Genomic DNA, 21132 nt, shown 5'->3' with positions numbered 1-21132 from the left:
ACAGCTTAAGCATGCACCATGAGTTTTTTTTTTAATAAGCTGGTTAAATGTGCTGACCTTGTTTCCCCCCACCCTGCCATACACAAAATTTAGAACAGCCCCAAAATATGATAATCTGACCAAAAACAGTAGATTTAGCTCTTGGATATAGTACACCACATAGAATTTATGACAGCCTCTGAACCATTAGAGAACAATCTATTTGGATATAAGGTCCAGAGTTTATCTCAGGCCAGGCCACAAAACTTCTCGCTCACTTCCCAGAGCTTCTTAGCCACTGCGTCATCCTGAGCCTTGGCCCGAACGTTCTTTACTGCACAGTTGGAGAAATATCGACCACTCAGGCCTTCAATGCCTTCCTGGAGTGCACAGTATAGAGTAGTCTGGGCACCTGACTCCACATCTTTGAAGAAAAGGGCTCCTATTAATTTCAACACCTTCTTAAACCCTAGCTGAACATTGCGAGCCAACTCGGAATTGATAGCACCTGCAAAACATAAGGAAGGACATGATTTAAATCAGGTCTTAAAGGAAATTATGAAGAATAACTCTATAAATAAAATGGCAGATGAATTGTAAATACCTTCACGGATCTCTTATGACTACCCCATAGTGCAGATAGAAATACTGACCTGGGTGGAGGCTGTAGCAGGTGACCTGAGTTCCTTGAAGCCTCTTTGCCAGTTCATGTGTGAACAGCACATTGCACAGCTTACTGTTGCTATATATCCTCAAGACATCCATGAGAGAGTTGCCTTTTCCAAATTCCTTGTGAGCACTAAGGAGGTTAAAGTCAAGGTTCCCAAAATCATGACACATAGAGGATACAGTAACAACTCTGCTTGGCCCGCACTCTTTGAGCCTATCCAGTAAGAGATTGGTCAGGAGGAAGTGACCGATATGATTGACTCCAAACATCAACCCGAGACCATCCTCTGTGGTGCCCTGCATATAAACCCCTACAAGAAAACCACATTTGAGCAGTAAGAAAATGGGCTGTGGAGGAAATAGTCAAGGCATGTATAATCAGTCCCCAAGAGTTATAGATATCAGGTCATGCTAACATATTCAAAGTTCGGCTGCTAGAGTCCTTACTCATACAAAGCTTTCAGCACACAGTATACATTAGCTGTACTCCAACAGTTACAGTAGTTACCCGTTTCACAGAAAACCCTTTTTGTACCCCTTTTCAGTTTCTCAAGTCCACCATTACTGATCTACTGGTGGTGCCTAAGACCAGACTGACAGGGGCAAACTTTTTACTACAATGGCACCTAAACTTTGCAATACCACCCACCAAGACCTTCACGACTGTTCTTCCTTCTCCCAAGAGTCATTTCAAACCTTTAATTATAAAGTGACCTTGAGTGTTACATAAAAGTGCTATTGAATGGTGTGGTACAGAACTCAACCAAACCTGCATTGTTGATAAGAATGTCCAGCCTTTTCTCCGTTTTGAGGAAAGTTTCAGCAAAAGAGCGAACAGACTTCTGACTGGCCAGATCCAGCTCCATGAACACCACATTATTGCTTTGGCTCTCCTGAAAATAATATTTTTCATAAAATGATATTGGGTGGAGTACTGTGGTCAAACAGAAGAAACTGTTAAATGTCTTGTGGTCAAAACACAGACATATTCTCGTTAATTGCAATTATGATTTTATTGAAAATTAGATTAATGTTTTACTTCTTCAGTTGCTTATTAGCATTGCACCACATTGCATTTAGACATAGACAGAGGAGTGAATGTAAATTTTTCTCACTCTTTTGACGATAGCCAGCGCTGCTTCAGCACGTACTTTATTGCGGCAGGCCAGAATAACACGAGCTCCTCTCCGGGCCAAATCTACAGCCGTTTCTCTTCCGATCCCTGTGTTACTGCCTGCAGACCCAAAAATCCAGGTGATGATGGTATAAATACATAAAGTTAAGTGATAAATACATTATGTTAAGTGAACAGGACAAGATATTGATCTCAGAAGGTAAAGTTACATGTTACACTAGAATACAATACAAATCATAAGAGAACATCAGTAAAAATGAAAGGATAGAATAGGAAGAATAAGAACTTACAGAACAAAGAAAGCTGTGCAAATACACAAATAATTATAAATAAATCTATACAGATTTACTTACACTCATTGAGCACTATACTAATACTGGGTAGGGCCTCTTTTTGCCCTCAACACAGCCTCAATTCTTTGTGGCATGGATTCCAGAAGATGTTGGAAACATTCCTTTGAGATTCTGGTCCATGTTGACATGATTGCATCATACAATTCCTGCAGATGTTTCAGGTGCACTTTCATGCTGCAAATCTCCTGTTCTACCACATCCCAAAGGTGTCCTATTAGATTCAGATCCAGTGATTGGGAATGCCAGTGAAGAACACTGAACTCTTTGTCATGTTCATGAAACCAGTTTGAGGCAACTTATAATGCACCATGTCACAAATTAAAATGCTGGAAGTAGCCATTAGACGATGGGTAAATTGTTGCCATGTAGGAATGCACATGGTCAGCAACAATACTCAAATAGGCTGTGGCATTCAAACGATGATTGGTATTAACAGGCCCAAAGTGTGCCAGAAAACATTCCTCACACCATTACACCACCTCCACCAGCCTGTTGACACAAGGTAGGTTGGGTCCATGGATTCATGCTGTTGGTGCCAAATTCTGACCCCCACCATCTGTGTGCCTCAGCAGAAATCAGGCTACGTTTTCCCAGTCTTCAGCTGTCCAGTTTTGGTGAGCCTGTGCCCACTGTAAATGGAATCTGATGTGGTCTTCTGCTGTTGTAGCCCATCCGCCTCAGGGTTCAACATGTTGTGCATTCTGAGATGCTTTTCTGCTCACCACGGTTATGGTTATCTGAGTTACTGTAGCCTTTCTATCAGTGCAAACCAGTCTGGCCATTCTCCACTGACCTCTCTCATCAGCAAGGCGTTTCTGTCTGCAGAACTGTCGCTTACTGGATGTTTTTTTTTCTTCATTGCACCTTTCTGAGTAAACTCTAGAGACTGTTTGTGTGTGAAAATCCCAGGAGATCAGCAGTTATAGAAATACTTAAATCAGCCTGACTAGTACCAACAATCATGCCACGCTCAAAATCATTGCGATCATATTTTTTTCCCCCCATTCTGATGGTTAATGTGAACATTACTAGGAGCTACTGGCCTGTATCTGCATGATTTTATGCACTGCACTGCTGCCACATGATTGGTTGATTAGATAATTGCATGAATGATTAGGTGTACAGGTGTTCCTAATAAAGTGCTCTCAGAGTCTATATGTGTACAGCAGTAATTCAATTACTATTAGTGCAAACGTAATAGGTCTGGTGCAGCTACTCCAATCTAAAAAAGTAGTGCAAGCAATATACTTTACATAAAAACTGCATAAAGCTCACTTCTTGTTTCTGCTTTTGATCTACTTGCACATGTTGTTCATGCTCAGTCCACACTGCCCTGTATAGTTTCAGGTTTTCCCTGCCCCAACACTTCTTATACAAATGATAAAGGGCGATGATCATTTTTATCATCCAGATCATTTTATTATGCAAAGTTTTCCGCGACTGACTGACAGATCAACCTGTTTATAATATCACGTGCGCGCGCGTGAGCCTCGATTTCTACACACTGTATAGTATCACAGTAAAACAGAATTAGTCACGTTTCTTCAAATAAGCCTGGATTTTCTTCTCTCTTCGTCCAATATCCACCTGAAAGTGTTCAGACTTCTGAACACACTTCTTACTTCAGATACACAGCATAACCTCAGTACAGGTATCAAAGGTCATCAGAATAGCGTTAAACCTCGAGACCGAAAGTGAGTTTTAAGGCAGACCAGGCAGCACAGCGACAGCACCGACACAAACACTTACCGGTAATGATAACCGTTTTGCCATGCAGTTGTACCTTGCTCTTACATCTCTTTCCTGAAACAATTTTCCGAATTAAAATAAAGACGCCTGCAAGAACTCCGACGAGCAGGATAAGGACAGACATGGCTACTCTGATTTATACACGCTTCCGGTTCTCACACGGAGGTCAGCTTTAAAACACAACCAAACTGGACCAACAAGTTGAGCTGCTACTGTCAGCTAAAATAGTGTATGCTGCTTAATTAAGCCTCAACACCGACATAGCTCTAACTGCTAGCTTTTATTCGGAGTTTACAGAGAGAAAAATGATTTTTTTAAATTTAATAAGCTCCAGTTTATGTTTGTTTAGCACTACTACCTACTAACAGTATAGCATATATTAGGGGAGAGTGGGGTCAGCTGTGACATTTGTCACTTTTATGAGTAAAATATTCTAAAGCTCCAGTTTTGACATACATTTGTCCTAACTATTCATAATAAACAAATCTTATTTTCATGTTAATATCATGAAGATATACACTCACCGTCCACTTTATTAGGAACACCTGTACAAATGCACATTCTTGCAGGTTATCTAATCAGCCAATCATTTGGCAGCAGCACAATGCAAAAAAAAAAAAAAAAAAATCATGCAAATACAGGCCAAAAGCTTCAGTTAATGAACATTATCATGAAGAAAAATGTGATCTCTGTGACTTTGACTGTGGCTTGGATGCTGGTACCAGATGGGCTGGTTTGAGTATTTCAGAAACTGCTGATCACCTGGGAATTTCACACACACACACAAGTCTCTAGAGTTTACACAGAATGGTGTGAAAAACAAAAAAACATTGAGTGAGTGACAGTTCTGTGGGTGAAAACACCTTGTTGATAAGAGAGGTCAAAGGAAAATGGGCAGATCACCTCGTCTTTTTCCAGTCTTCAACTGTCCAGTTTGGGTGAGTCTGTGCCCATGATAGCCTCAGATTCTTGTTCTTGGCTGACAGGAGTGGAACCTGATGTGGTCTTCTGCTGTTGTAGCCCATCCACCACAAGGTTTGAGGAGTTGTGCATTCTGAGATGCTTTTTTGCTCACCGCAGTTGTAGAGAGTGCTTATTTGACTTACTTTAGACGTCCTGTCAGCTTAGGCCTGTCTGGTCATTCTCCTCTGATCTCTCTCATGAACAAGGCGTTTCAGCCTGCAGACCCTCCACAAACAGAATTTTTGTTTTTCCCACAGTTCTGTGTAAACTCTAGAGACTGTTGTGTGAAAATCCCAGGAGATCAGCAGTTTCTGAAATACTCAAACCAGCCCATCTGGTGCCAACAACCACGCCACAGTTAAAGTCACAGAGATCACACTTTTCCTCATCCTGATGTTTGATGTGAACATTAATTGAAGCTCTTGACCTGTATCTACATGGTTTTATGCATTGTGCTACTGCCACATGATTGGCTGATTGGATAATTGTATAAATGAACAGGTGTACAGGTGTTTCTAATAAAGTGGACAGTGAGTGTATAAAATTAAAATCAAAAGACCATACATTTACAATGGGGTCATTTGTAACATCTCAATTCATTAAATCTGTGGAAGATATAAGTATATTTTTGCGAGTTATTGTATCATGCCATAAAGAAACAGATATGTAGCTGTACAGTGTTTGCTGCAGATTTTTTCTTTGCCAAAACGTAATCAAGTGGGTGCATAAATGTTGAATTTATGACACATGATGCACAAATATGTCAATGCTTGTCATTTTTTGAAAGTGTAGACTGTTAAAAATCTCATATATAATAGTTTGTATTAGAAACAGATGAAAAATGCTTTCTAGAAATCAGATTAGCCCTGTCCAAGTTGTTATGTTTCCAGTGTGTTATAGCTCTCCTAAAACTCTAGCATACAGACAGCTATAAATTTTCAGCACAAGCAAGTTTCTGCTTTCATACTGCTTTAAAACCTGCTCATCAATGCACTGAGCTGAGTAAGCGGCTATGACAAAAATCTTGCATCCTATTGAATAAGAGACCCTCTAACCCTCATGTCAGACATTTATTTTATAATACCATACATTCAAAATAAAAAATATCTGTTAGGATGATGAAACACTGTTATTAAGTGACGTAGTATATTAAATGATTAGTTTTAAGACATTTGGTCCTATGGTGCATGTCCATAGGAACATGGATGTGTGGATAAGGGAATTATTTGGGACTCCACTAATGCTGATTATTGGAGAGTAGGATCTCAGGACAGCTCCAGGGTCCTGGGTTCGATCTTGAGCACCGGATGCTGAGTCATCCCATTTCAGTACTTGAGCAGAGATTTTGAGCAGAGAGGTGAGGAGCAGCCACAGAACTGAATCTTCAAATGAATCTCCTATAGAAATTTGTAAAACCATGAAACCCTTGCAGTTCCCTGATAGGGCCTGAAATGAAGAGGGGGCACTGGCCAGTTCATAAGATATTCATAGCTGCCCAAAGCAGTAATGGATGTTGCTTTCCACTTCTCCCCTTTTCTGAAAATATAAGGTTATATGCACTGCGCAGGTCAAGTTTTGTGAAACTGCATGCATTCTGCACCTGTTGCGAATGCTGAAAGTACTAGTGGTAAGGGGTAATAGTACTTCTGTCACAGAATTAAGGTCCCTGTAATCAATGCAGGGCTATAGTCCTTTTGTTTCAAAACATAATGAGAACTTCCACCAAACTAAATTAATGGGAAAAGTGCATTTTCGCAGGTTATGTGAATGGCCAGATGAGACGTTTTGGGAGGTGTGTATTGCATGATGGAGATCTCTGCTGCTGCTATTATAATATGCTATTTATTTATTTATTTGTTTGTTTGTAATTAGAAACAGTTTTGCTTGCACAGTGATATTACATTTGGCATGAATAAGTATTACACTGAAATTACAGTTATTGCATTTTAAATTGTCCAATTTTGCACATGTACACTGTGATATTTGTGATTTTGTGTTTGTTTATTTAAAAGGGTTTATTGGGGGGAAAAAAGCTGATGTTTTGTGTAGGTCATGTTGATGGCTATGTATTTCTTCCTGTAGGGTAATAAAGAGTTTGATCATCTTTAGTATAGTTATTTTAGATGGTAATCTAAGTGAAATGCTTCAATTAAAAACCACCCTTTGTAAAGCTTTGTTGGGTCCATACTGGCCAATACTCAAAGTTTCAGTGTTTCTGCATTTATTGTAATATATGCACTATAGTGGAAACAATGTTGCTTGAAATACCTTTTAGGTGAACAATTAACATTTTTTGAGGATTGGACAAATCAGTGTAGAAAACTGAAGTTGTTTATGATAAATTGTGATAATGTCGACTAAAGCAGATACCATTAAAATAACAACTGTTATTTGAAGGCCAGATCCTGAAAAACACATGCATTTATGCATGAACATTATAGGATATTTTATATAACTTGTTTATAGGTGATTAATATTTGGTGTCATTTTGCTTATTACTATGGAGAAATGAGCAAAAAAAAAAAAACCCAGAGAATTAATGATGCTACTCACTGACTTAACAACCTTGTCCTCTCAGTGAAAATTTAAATGTATCAGAAACACAAGAGGACACAGATATATAAAACATGCATAAATTTATTTGACAAAAGTGTGTGTGTGTGTCTGTGTGTGTGTATCTGTGTGTATGTTAGATAGACATACAATAATCAATTTGATCGTTTATTTTTCCCCAAAATAACATTTGTGTACCATAATCAGATTGACTGATCTATTGTCACATTCATAAATGGAAAACAAAATTCCAGTTCTACATGTTTTATCACAGCCTCTCTGTGCTTGTGAAGAAGACTAGAACACTTAAATGAATAATAATAACAAATAAATAAAAATTCATTATAGAGAGACATCAATTGATTGATGACAGTAGATGCATGCCGAAGTCTAGGCTGCAATCAACACTCGATTGCATTCAGGAGTTTTCAGGAATGCAACTGGTGTATCCTTCACAAACTGCAATGGCCCATAATTCTCGGTGGCAGTCTGAGATTTGAAGAAAATACCAGAAAGCAAAGGCACAAGTAATATCTTATGATCTAATTTATTAAGCATTTTCATTTTAGAAAACACGAGAAAAAGGGTAATTCTGCTGTCAATATATCCTGTTTTAAAATGAATATAAGATAATGTAATTGTGTAAAATATACTTAGTTAAGCATATTTAAATGTGAATTGCTTTAGCGATTTATGCCATGACTGAAGTGTGAAGCTTCTCCAATGGTGTGCTCATGTGGCCTTTTTGTGCCTTTTCTTCTCATTTTGTGTGACTAAATAATTAAAAGTAACCTGCCTAGGCTGCAGCCTAGACTTGGGGATGCAGCTAGTCTTTCATGTCAGTAGTTTTATCTCCAGCTCTTTGCTCCATAACTGGATAAAAACTGTAAAAGCATTGCTGCTAGACCACTGATATTGAATCTCTACAAAAATAAGATCATATTTTCCACACTCTTTGCAGTACTTGTGGAAATTCTCTGACAATCAGGATATTTACACCCAACCAGGAGAGGAAAGCTGGGGGGCGAGAAGGGTGTGATGAGGATAAGAGGAGGTCAGAAAACAGGAGAAAGGTGCTGGGGAACCTCCACAAGGCAAAGAAAGGCTTAAGGTCCGGAGTGTGGACATAAGCAGTATGTCTAAATGGAGACTTCGTACTCTCTTGTGTCCTGTAGATAATAAAAAAAATACACGTTAAAATGCAGAGCAGGACAAATAAAATAGATATTTTGTTATATATTCAGGTTCTCAAAGTGGGGGTCCAGGGACCTCCTGGGGTCTGGGAAGCATAGACAGAAGGGTTTTTTTTATGGTTTTTGTTTTTGTTTGTTAAATTTTGTTATAGTTGTGGTAATCACAGCCCACCATTATCAAAGTTATTATATACAGTATATTACTCTGAATTGTTACAGTTATTGGCCTATTTGACTGGTCAGTTGAATTAAATAAATTTAATCCAAGGCTCAATAACTGACATGTAGGCCTATAAATATTGGCACCATGAACTACCTCAGTGGAAAGCTCAAAATAAAAAGCTCTCTGGCTCCAGTAAATAGGCAAATTATTATTAGAAATAATGTAATATATATAATATAATATAAAATAATGAGCCTAATATTTGTATAGTTGGATTATGTTCATAAATCTGTACTGGACTTAATTCTACAGTTAAAGGGGTCCCTGGCTGCAAAATGTTTGAGAACCCCAGGTATAGACAATGTAGCTGTAAGTTTAATTATAGTATGGAGTTGAGAAAGAAAGTACAAATCAAAGTCAGTGCAGATGTAAATGCAAACTTAAGAGTGAGACGGAAAAAAGACACCCATCACACCTATGGTTCCAACCTGCTTTGCTCCAACCAGTGCTATGCCACCGATCAACTCTCCTTATAGGCTTTCTCATAACAACAGTATCCTATAGGGAAGAACCGCTGGTGTCTGGGCGCAATGATCACTCTCTGTTCAAACATGAAACCATCAAAAGAAAGGCAATGCAGAGATCATGAAAAGCCAACCAAAGCTGATGAAATATTTCAAATAATGCAGTGCAAAAGAAACCATGGTTTTGGGAAAATGCCAGTATACCAATGTCAGGACAAAATAACAAAAACATAAAAGGTATGAAACAAATCCCAGACTGTGTATGCAATAAGTTCATACTGGTGAGTGCACAGCTGCCAACCATCAGGGAATTTGTACTTTAGATTTTATAATTTTGTATGTGCAAACAGTTCCTAGCCTTAACCAAGTAGAGGACAGCTCAAATATAAAAATAGTACACACACGAGGGAGCTCATCTCCAAAGGCAGTGTTTCCATTCACACCCGATGGAGGTGCTAATGAGTCTGTCTTTGCTTCTCACTGACCCACTTAATGTGAACACACAAACACACACAAACAGACTGGACCCCTGGGCTACAGATTTCACAGCACTACATGGAAGTGCATCATGTGGCCCTAATCACAGAGAGAGATGTCAGAAAACAAACATTACAAACAGAAGGTGTGAATTGAAGCCACTCTGTGACACAAGCAGCCCATAACAAACAGTTAATGGTATTGACTAAGTGCTGTCAGATATACTCACCTCACTGTTCTTCTGGGACGCAAAGAGAGGGAGAGGGGAGAGACAGAGATTCAAAGTGTTAAAGCTTTAAAAATAGAAAGTGCCAGGAGGACCGTGAGAGGGGAACAAGGACAATAGGATGATGATGATGATGATAGGATGACCAAATAACCTTCAAAATGATGCCCTTCCCAAAGCATATGCATCAGTTGAATGTATTTTAAATGAATGTCATAGCACTATAAACATGAAGGTTGACAGGGTTCCATGCTACATTTCTAAACGTGTGGAATTTCATTTAAAATCCCGAAGCTCCTGAAGCTAATTAGATTTGGCACATGAGCCTGCAATAAAGTAACACAGATGGTGTTTTCAGATCATAATTTTAAGATCATAATTTCACCCCAGATGTACAATCATAGTCATGAACAGCTGAATGAAACTTTGTTATGGAAACTAAACAACCGCAGAAACTACACATTAGTGGAGGAAGGATGCAGAGGGCTTAATTGAGAATGTGGGGTATTGAAAAATGAAAGAGACCACTGAGCTGATGTGTGTACTTACTGCTGTCTCATAGATGGGGTTCTCAAAGGCTGTCTCGCCTCTGATCTGGTCATACTGTGGCGATGCAGACATGGGCAATCGAAAAGTCTTCCCTTGCACCCTGAAAACAGAACGACAACAAAGACTATATCCAACACTCATCTACAGGAAAGTGAAATACTGAGAGCTGTTTCAAAAGCAGCTTTTTATCCAAGCTTACCTTGAAAAATAGAAGTATACGGACAAGACAATTAACATAATTATAGCTACAGGGATGAAGATGGCAAGAACCACATTGGCTCCTTCCATGCTGAAATCTGTTCTGGCAACTAGACAGAAAACATTGACTAAGTTAGTGTAGTAATACAATGCAGTATGTACGTAGCAGTCTAAGTTTCCAAGGGCTGTCTGGCCAGACATTTATCACAGTAATGCTTATATAAAGCTGATTTCATGCTGTTTGTGGTATGATTGGCACCAGATATTATTTGAGTAGAGACCACTGTTTAAAATATGAATGGGGCAGCATATAACGTTCAACATGATGGCTGTATTGGTCCCTCCCCTCAGTAAAAATGCCTGGTCTATCTGCTGTAATGGAGAAATGTACATGCCAAGTAGCTGAAGCAACCTGACACAATATATATATTTTTTCCATATTATTTGATTCAAAGACCACACATTATTAACACACATTATTTATCCAATTTTAAAACCACATTCCAAATCTGTTTCTGAAAGGTCATCTTGTTGATCCATTTTGGGTTTATGGGGCTCTCCCCATTCAAGTACAGTGGGTATAGAAAAGAATCACCCCTCTTCAATATAATCACGTTTTGTTGCTTTGCAGCCTGAAATGAAGATGGACACAATTTTTGTTTTATCCAGCTGTATTTACTCAGTGCAACTTATAACATCCAAGTGAAAGATATAACAGAAACAGGTCAGAAAAAAAATAGAAAAAAAAAAAAAAAAAAAAAGAATCACTGAGTTGGATAAAGGATCACCCCCTTGGGCAAGTATTTTGTTGAACCACCCTTTCTTTAATTACAGCCTTTAGTCTGTTGGCATACATCTCTACCAACTTTGCACATCTAGACTTTGCAATATTTGTCCACTCTTCTTTGCAGAACTGCTCAAGTTCAGTTAAATTTGATGGTGACCATTGGTGGACTGCAGTCTTCAAGTCATTCCACAGATTTTCAATGGGGTTTAAGTCTGGGCTCTGACTAGGCCATGCAAGGACATACACCTTTTTCTCCTTCAACCACTGTGTGGTCAATTTTGCAGTGTGCTTTGGGTCATTGTCATGTTGGACCTTCTTCCCATTGACAACTTTCTGGCAGAGGGCAGCAGGTTTTCCTCAAGAATTTGTTGGTATTTTGCCCCATCCATTTTTCCTTCTATCCTGACAAGTGCTCCAGTCCCTGCTGCAGAGAAACACCCCCACAAAAGGATATTACGACATCCATGCTTTACTGTAGGAATGGTGTTATTTGGATGGTGAGCTGTATTGGCTTTCCGCCAGACAAAATGTTGAAGCCAAATAATTCGATTTTAGTCTCATCTGACCATAACACCTTTTTCCACGTGGCCTCAGAATCTTCAAGGTGCATTTTGGCTCAGTCGTGACTGCATGTGGCCTTTCTTGAGGAGTGGCTTTTTTCTTGCAACCCTCCCATACAAGCCACATTTGCTGAGAATTTGTGATATTGTTGTCACATGCACACAATGACCATTCTTTGTCATAAATTCCTGCAACTGCTTCAAAGTTGCTGTAGGCCTATTGGTAGCCTCTCTGACCAGTTTTCTTCTTGTTCTTCTATCCAGTTTGGAGCGATGTCCTGATCCATGGAGGGTCTCAGTTGTACCAAACACCTTCCACTTCTTAATAATAGACTTCACTGTGCTTCTAGGGATTGATAAAGCCTTTGAAATTTTTTTGTATCCATCTCCTGACTTGTGCCTGACTACAACTTTATCCCGGAGATCTTGCCACCCATAGTTGATTGTTTGCTTCAGTTGCACTACCAAGGACTGAAATGCTCCAGGAATAGCTCTTTTATCCTGAGCTAATCAAAATGACCACAGCTGATCACAGGTGGAAGTCAAATGCCTTGGTGTGCCATTGAGACGGTGATTAGCTACACCTGATTAAGTAGTAAAGTCATTTTAGGAGGGGAATGATCCTTTATCCAACTCAGTGATTCTGTTTTTTCATTTTTAAAATTTTTTTCTGACCTGTTGCTGTTATATCTTTCACTTGGATGTTGTAAGTGGCACTGAGTAAATACAGCTGAATAAAACAAAAACTGTGTCCGTCTTCATTTCAGGCCGCAAAGCAACAAAACGTGATTATTTTGAAGGGGGGGTGATTCTTTTCTATACTCACTGTAGATGGGAGCCTGGTCTTGAAAATAACATTGCCAAGCATTGGGAGCATTGCCAAGATGGCCGCCAAGTGGACAGACTTTACTAGGAGGATTTCTGTTCAGGTAGATGTTGAAAACCGGAATGCTAGTGCCCCAGGTTGGACAAAAAGTGCACACTGGTCGCTGAAGAGTGGAGGAAGGCGAATTCTTTGGGGCAAACTACCAAAAATATACATCTATTTCTCTCCTATTGGCTGAGTGCCATGCAATTGAAATCAGTTGACCTTTCTGCCTCTGCACTCATCTCTGAGCTCAGTCGTAGTGAAATTGGACTGAAAATAATGTGTTTGAAAGCGCTGTGGCAAATTTTCCCTGAACAGTGTGAAACCAGCCTAAGGCAGTGAAAAGTGACAGTTCTTACCATCAAGCCTGCGCTCATTTACATACTCCAGTGCTGCTGTTGAAAGAAAAGGAGGGAATTTTTTAGCAAAGAAAAAAAAAGAAAGAAAGAAATCATTTTAGATTAATTTTGTTTTACATAGAACTACTAACAATTCAAATTGCAAGACTATGCATCAGTGTAAGAATAGTGACATCTGCTTTATGATGGGCTGAAGATAGAGGCTACCTTTGCACACTGGAGGTGGGTGACTCCACTTCGATGGGTGACTGGGGACACAGCGAATATTTGCTTCCCCAATGAGCTTATAGCCACTATGGCAGGAGAAGTGCAGTATCTCTCCTGCTTGGTAGAACTGCTTCTGTGATACCTGGACACCAAATGCTGGGATTCCGGGGTTCCTACAGGCTTCATATGTATCAGCTGTAGAAAAAAGAATGAATACACACACAACCTGAGTGTATATCAACTCATCTAGGCCCTGTTTTTGTTTTTTTGAAGATTATCATTACTAAGTCTAGTGCTACAATATATTGGTATTGTTTGCAGATGGCATTCACACATATACCCCACATCAGCACATCTCAATGACACAAGATGCAGCTCATTTGATAAAAATGTATGCCACTTTTGATTACCATTAATATATTGTCTAAATATTCCATTTTTATAGGTTACATTGCAATATTTATTCAGTTGCTGACTGTGGTCAGTCGTGTGTTACCAGATAAACAATGGGAAACAAAAGGTAGATTACCTTGATTTGAGTTGATCATCACAGGGTGTGAGTGTGGAGATTAAATAAATCAATATTACCAAAAGGGGGTGCTGTCTTGGAACACTGATGAGTTTAAATTACACAATTTACTCAAGAATGTTTGAAAGAAGCAAACAATCTTTTGCAGATGTCTTGCCAATTAGCAAACAAGCTGCATGCAATGTCACTGAGCAAATCTGGGTTGTGATATGAGGTAGGAGGATTATAAAGACCTGCACATAAATGGTAAGGCAGGGATGCTCTGTTTTCCTTTATCACACTGCAACACCCTTGATTTTAACTAGCAGACTGAAACGTGAACAATCTCTTTCTATCTAGTTTGCTGTGGTTTAATAGAGTAGTGCAATACATTACTGCATGGAGAGGGTGTATTGGAAAGTAATGAAAGTTCAGCCTGTATTTTGAAAGGGACATGTCACATCTATATTCCCTCCTTGTTTCTGGAAAAAAAAAGCAACTCTGGCCTTCTTCAGCACTGGATATTTCCAGCATCCCCATGGCAATATCACGGGTATATCCCAGGCTCCCTTACATGCTGTAAGCTCCTGCCATGTTTTCACAGGGCATCTGATACACATCATGTAGGAAAGCAGCTGTTTGTGGATGCCTATAGATTGCCCAGGGTCCTGGATGTCAGAGACTGCATGCATAATTACATGCACTCCCCATAAAATCATATTTACATAAACCATAAATGTGTCCTTTCTATTAATGTGGTTTGTGATGCAATGGCAGGGATAAGGCTGCAACATCCTCAGAAAGTACCAAAGCACGCCACTGAGTTGCTGTGATGTATTGTAAATTTAAGGCAATCTTTTGCTTCTTTCTCTGCCTCACATCAGCAAGCCCACCCAGCACAGCTGGGTAAAAGTTTAGAGATTAATAAAATGACTGCAGCAGTGCTTTGTGACCATAGATTTTGGTGGGGCATTAACATCCACATAGCCTCTCCACTTAATTTTCTTTGAGGCTATCATGCTTGACTACCATAGGCTTCAGACTAGACTTTTAGAGGAACCCCTCTAAAGTGGTTGAGTGGTTTTTGATGGTTGTTCTTGGATTGCCAGGTTTCAGCAAAATTTCAAGCTCTTCATCTCAAAAACCACACTAAAGACCTGTAACTATACCACAAAAATCCAGGCAATTGAAAAAGGCAACACATTTGTCTTCTTTTTTCATAGACTTTGAGTGGGAAAAAAACATAGTGTACACAAATTTCTGATGTATGGGCATTATCCTCTCCACAGTCCACTTTTCCCTTTCCCAAACTTTGCAATATATCTTACAATAGAAATGGTTCTGTATATCATAGACACATTGTCTGGACTTACACTTTGTTTATGGAAATTTATTCAGTTTAGTTTGATTGGCTATATTAGATTAGATTTTCTGATTGTTTGCTATGAAACAAGATCTTGGCAGCTGTGGAGTATTTTAAAGTATTCCAAATTGGCATAAAAAAAGACCCTGGCAACTCTTTCCTGTCCACTGCTCCGCCACTGAAATTGTTCAAGTATTGAGCAATTATGGGACAGCATAATTCCATCCCCAATGTGACTTCCTTCCCCTACTGCCACTTGTTGCAGTTCCCATTTTTGACCACTACATCCAATAATACTATGCATCCAATAATGTTATACATCCAATAAAACTCTATGGAGCACATCCCCAAATCAATGAAACACTATTGAAATACTCAAAGGAGATCATTAATATTTCATTGTTACATAATATGGAGTTGAGGACTTTCTGAAGTTTAATATTTGCTGAATAGTGGGGCTCTGTCTATGGATAAGCCACCACTACTGATAATAATAATCACCAAAGCCTTCTAACTATTACAGTCCATCCAACCACTTTACACATAATACACTCTAGTAGCTCTTGATGTAGGCTGTTGTACTTTGCGTCATAAAAAACACAGCCCAACTGATTCTCCAATCTGTTCCCCCATCCCTCATGTGGACAAGCAGTAACAGAACTTAATCAAACAGCTACTAATGAAAATGTCACAGAGCAGTTCTGGAATATCAATCTCCTAATGAAACAGCTGGACAAGCTTATTACATTTAATGAATCATGCTTAGTTCTGAGGAATGAAAATGGAACTCACGGATGCATTTGGGTGGCTTCTCACTCCACTTGGGTCCAGTGGAATCACGGTTGTAACAGGAAAGGAGACTGTTTCCAGACAGAGAGTAGCCCTTGTTGCAGATGTACTGCACTGTGGAGCCAACAATCAGTCGAGGACCCGACATCACTCTGCGGCTGTGCTCTACCATGCCAGGATCTGGGCATGACAGCACTGAGGAAACACACATTAAAATACAGGATGGTTTGCTACCAACTCCTATTCTTCATTCATTTATTCATCTTCAGTAAGCGCTTTTTCCTAGTCAGGGGCACGGTGGATCTGGAGCCTATCCCGGGAACACTGGGCACAAGACAGGAATACACCCTGAATTGGAACAAGTCTATTATATGCACACCCACACACTCTTTAACACTTAGTGGCCATTTACAGTAGCCAGTCCACTTACCAGCATGTCTTTGGAAAGTGGGGGAAAAAGGACCTGGAGTATCCAGGGGAGAAAACTCACATAAAAATTAAACAACATTTGAAATTACAAATTGTGTAATGGCTGCTCTATCTGTCTCTATGCAGCATCACTCTGCTGTACCATAACTTCCACATCACCAAAATGTCAAATATGATCACCTGTTTCACCAGAAATTTCTACTTAAACTTTATTTTCCCCATGTAAGTATTCCCTTGTTTCTACCTTGTTTGTACCTTTCCATGTTTTTTCCCTCTCTGTTGAATGTACACTGGAATATTTTCCTTGTTGTGGTTTGGTTTGCTGTCAGTTAACTCCTTGTTTATCGACTTCCTTCCTGTTTCCACTGTGGGCCAGGAGACAGTTGTGGTCTCTGACCTGTACTCACCATGTGTCTCTCTCTATGTGCAAATGTAATTTACAATGAAACTTGATAATGCTTTATACCAGTCCTCACTCTTATGATTCCCCAAAATGCCATGCAAGACTCAGTTTTACCAATAGATGGCATTAAAGGACCATAACTGTGGTTAAAAACAAACAAGAAAACAAAACCCTTTTACCAGGCCAAATTATAAAATACTTTTATTTAAAAAAAATAAATTATAAAATACTTTTATATTTAGAGAGCAAATTTGGGAAACCTTAAAACTACATCTTATGAAATAGATTGACAGATGTTTACGTTTATTCAAATCATAAATTCATTCATTCATTCATTCATTCATTCATATTCTGTAACCACTTTTTCTTAAATTGGCTATGGATCCAGAACATATCCCAGAAATGCTAGTCCATAGTAGGACACCATGCACACACATTTACACACTCATTCACACCTAGGGACAATTTAGTGTGGCCATGTTTTTGGGAGGTTGGATGAAACCAGAGAACCCAGAGGAAACCCTTGTGGACACAAGGAGAACATGTGAAACTAGACACACAGTAACCTGAGCATTAACCCGAGCTCCAACCAAGAACCTTGAACCTGTGAAGCAGCAATGCTACCTGCTGCAAAACCATGCCATCTTTAAACCATAATATTTTCATAAGGTACATTTTAACTGTGATTTATTAAGTGTTTATGTATTTTTCCCCTCCAAAGAACACTGTTTTTGATGATCAGTCAGTGGAACACACATTCAGTAGACTGATTATGGATTTAAAGGATTTAATGTTACTCTGTGTTTTATCACTCTTCTCTGGAAAATTGCCGGTTTGTTTATGCTGGCTACCCTATTGAGACTATTCCCCAAGGTGCTTCTATAAGGACAAACTACAGTTACTGAATATAGCAAGAACATGCACACCTGGATTTGTTCCCACCCAGGCAGCCAGCCAGAGACACACCTTGATCTGCCTTTGCAGTGGGGAAGGACAGTCATCACAAGTAATAGAAGGAGAGCCTGTGTCCTCTAGTCTAGAACGCAGAATAATAAAAAACCCACACACTAGCCCAGCTGCAGTACACAAACCAATTTCTTTTCCTGGCAGGACAGCATCAGGTGACAGGATGTTGGGAGCTCTGCATCTCTCCCACGCCTGCTGCTTCTATTGTGCTTCCAGAGCAGGACAGAAAACAGTGGGTGCATGTGGAGAGGCTAGGATAAAAGCCTGAGCTGTTATTGCAGTCTGCATGTTGACTCACTGTGCAAGTCCACAACTGATGCAACATGGAACGGGCAGAGGTTCAATCTTGATGTCAGTGCACCAGTGACACAATGACACAATCTGCTACACCAAAAGACAAGATGTGCAGCTATCCTGAATTCATCATTCTTTGATAACAAAAAGGGGCCTGAAGGGGACCCCTGAGGATTACCAGGGGAAAGTCACAGGCAGTGCTTGCAAAAGTCTGATGTGTATGTAAGAGTGGCCAAGGGATGATTTGAATTGAAACCACACCTTCAGTCTCCATCCTACGCAGCAGAAATACAAGTCATTATCCATCAGTCTCTCCCTCTCACTATTGTAAAGTTCAATGCTGCAAACAGAATCTAAAAATGACATTTAGTTGCTGTCCAGTGCATCAGTCCTGATTGGTGGCCTTTCTGTATTGGTTCAAGAGCAGTGCAAAAAGAATTTTAGGCACAATAGACATCTGTGTCATTTAGGGATGTATTGCTATGTCACAATCTCTGTATCTGTCTGTTTAGTACTCCAGATATTTGTATCTGTATTTTGAGTTAAACCTGAAGTGGGTGTAGCTTAAACCATAAGGTTTTTTTTTTAAATAGAGATGTGCATGAGACTGTTTTTTCTTTAATTCTTTAGATGTTTCCATTTCCCAAAAAATAAAAAACTAGTAGTCTACCACCACATTTATACCACTAGAACCCTGTCCAACCAGCTACTAAGGATAAATGAATGAATGAATGAATGAATGCTGTAAGTATCTCTATTAGTATCTATTAGTATCTGTTCAGAACACATTATCTGTTTAATCAGAATAATGCATTTGTATTCAGTTACATCCCTACTTTTTATGTATATGTGCATGATTCACCTCTCTCACAGGTAGGCAGGTCTCCACTCCATGTCAGGTCCCACTGGCACATGAGCATTTCGGTGCCCACCACCTCGAAGCCTGGGTAACACTGATAGGTTACTACTGTACCATGCACCAGCTCAGGGTGAGATGTAGTCTTCCAGCCATTAGTTATCTCAGGAAGCTCTGGACACGTGTCGTTACGAGGAACCTCTGCAAAGTGAGAAAGAAAGAGGGGGATTCAAGATTATACAGCCCTTGCTCATCAGGCATTGGACTGGCAGTGGCGGTTTGAGAGGCAGCTGCCAGGTGATTTGCTAGTGCCCACTTTGATCATGGTGAATCTGGTGTGGGCATGTGGCTAATGAGTACAAACGTGTCGTAATTGTTTGCATCACTGCCAGGCCAAATGGCCAAATCCCATACACCTGCAAGAGCTGGCAGACGTTTATTCACATGGGGTGTGATGGGACTGCAAATCTCTCTATTCCAGTCCTCCTCCTTCTGTATTCTGCTACCTACTCACTCCCTCTTTGCATGGAATTCATTATGTCTTATCAGATATCATTTTATATTTTGGCACCAGTGAAAGCTGATGGAATGGTAGCCTCCTCTCTATCCCAGGGGGAAAGTGCTTGACTTCAAAGTCAGCTGTCTCTCTTTCTTCCTGCCTCTTTCTCAAGTCCACATAGGCTCTACCCACTGTTCTGCAATAATAAATTAGTAAGGCTGAGTGGAGGGATGAGATCTGTTTCAACTATAGTTCTGATCAGCAATTTTTTTTTCTCTCTTTTATTACTGCATCCAACTGTATTTCAAAATGCTCAAGATGATATGGATGCAGTGTTTCTTTTCTTTTCCAAATTAGTGTTGTGGTAGATATAATAAATAAATGCAAATAAAATACAGATTATACATTCAAGTCCATAATTATTGGCACTTTCAAGGGAACCGTCAAAATGAGTGTATAAAATAAAAAATTGTGATTAATGTTTTTCCACTCCAACTGGAAAAACTACTTACCTTTCCTCTAGCAAAAATCAATCTCATGAGGACAAGATAATGACCCCAGCACATATCTGAGTCAATACAGAAATGGATGCAAGAGACAAAATCATTGTGTTGCAATGGCCATCTCATCTCTAGATTTGAACCACGCTAAACACATGTGGTGTGAGTGGAAAAGGGCAGCCCACGTGTGCAAACATAAAAATATAATGCACCTTAAAATGTGCAAGCAAGAGGGTCAAAGATCCACTACAGCCGATTTAGACATTACAGAAAGAGGCTTACTGCAGTGGAGTCTTCTCCAAATATTAATTGTGGGGTATCAATACTTTTGAAAACAGAGTTTTACAGGAAAAGATGCAATTCTTAAGAAAATGTACATCTAAAAATGTACGGTATATGCTGTAGTGCTCTAAAATAAAATTATATAGTGCTCAAAATGTCATTAATTGCATGTTATTCATTGTATATTTTCATAAATTTCATATATGGAGTTAACTGTATGTCAGTAGAACAAACTTATTAACTGACACAGCCAACAGATTTCTGTGTGTTCTTACCAAAGAAGTGCACCACAAAGCCATTGTTGTAGCCGTAAACGTTGGTGGCGGGGTCAGACTGGAACTGGATGGTGACATCAGCTGTAGATGTGTAGAGCTTGAAACGCGGACGAGAGCCACTGTACTGGCCCAGTACCTTAGCAGTCAGGTCGTCTCCATCATAGAATGTCAGCAGGTCATTCATTCCCATGTGTAGGCTGCAGGCAGACAAAACACATATTTAGTGAATCTCAGCTTCACCCACAGCTTTTTTTGCAGTGTTAAGGGGCTCAGTGGATTTGCTCTATCAGCTTAGAAGCTGTTTATGTTTCCTCTTCGGCTTCAACTCCACAACTTTTCTCTTTTATCCTCTGAGGCAAAAAAAGCAACTTTGTACTTTCTACCATTCCTCACTGTTCTTATTATGTTCTAATGGAAGGTAAACTACATAATTAATATGTTATGCCAAACAATGTA

At 39.5% G+C, this 21132-nt stretch overlaps 2 protein-coding genes across 8 annotated transcripts in view; both read right to left on the bottom strand.

Moving 5' to 3' along the window:
* Positions 1 to 14: 14 nt before the first annotated feature.
* Positions 15 to 4110, bottom strand: dhrs13b.1 (dehydrogenase/reductase (SDR family) member 13b.1). Its single transcript, XM_026924214.3, has 5 exons — positions 3886 to 4110; positions 1764 to 1882; positions 1418 to 1541; positions 633 to 959; positions 15 to 487 (listed from the first exon to the last, which is right to left on the bottom strand). The coding sequence occupies exons 1-5, from the start codon at positions 4007 to 4009 to the stop codon at positions 228 to 230; spliced, it is 954 nt and encodes a 317-aa protein (XP_026780015.1). The 5' UTR covers positions 4010 to 4110; the 3' UTR covers positions 15 to 227.
* Positions 4111 to 7465: 3355 nt separating this feature from the next.
* The window catches only part of sez6b (seizure related 6 homolog b), a 160164-nt gene continuing 146497 nt past the window's right edge, over positions 7466 to 21132 (bottom strand). Inside the window, exons 10-18 of one of the 7 annotated variants that reach the window (XM_053239507.1) lie at positions 20677 to 20873; positions 19127 to 19321; positions 16176 to 16367; positions 13513 to 13707; positions 13306 to 13341; positions 10733 to 10841; positions 9684 to 10633; positions 9233 to 9358; positions 7466 to 8570 (exon numbers count right to left, since the gene is read on the bottom strand). In XM_053239507.1, coding sequence (XP_053095482.1) covers positions 10447 to 10633; positions 10733 to 10841; positions 13306 to 13341; positions 13513 to 13707; positions 16176 to 16367; positions 19127 to 19321; positions 20677 to 20873 — 1111 coding nt within the window. In that variant the 3' untranslated portion in view covers positions 7466 to 8570; positions 9233 to 9358; positions 9684 to 10446. The other 6 variants (XM_053239511.1, XM_053239512.1, XM_053239505.1 and 3 more) reach the window with 6 other exon arrangements.

Source organism: Pangasianodon hypophthalmus, chromosome 14, assembly GCF_027358585.1.
Source record: "Pangasianodon hypophthalmus isolate fPanHyp1 chromosome 14, fPanHyp1.pri, whole genome shotgun sequence".
In the NCBI taxonomy this organism is placed as follows: domain Eukaryota; kingdom Metazoa; phylum Chordata; class Actinopteri; order Siluriformes; family Pangasiidae; genus Pangasianodon; species Pangasianodon hypophthalmus.
Note: the sequence above shows the minus strand (reverse complement) of the source record. Positions and strands in the feature narration are given on the sequence as shown.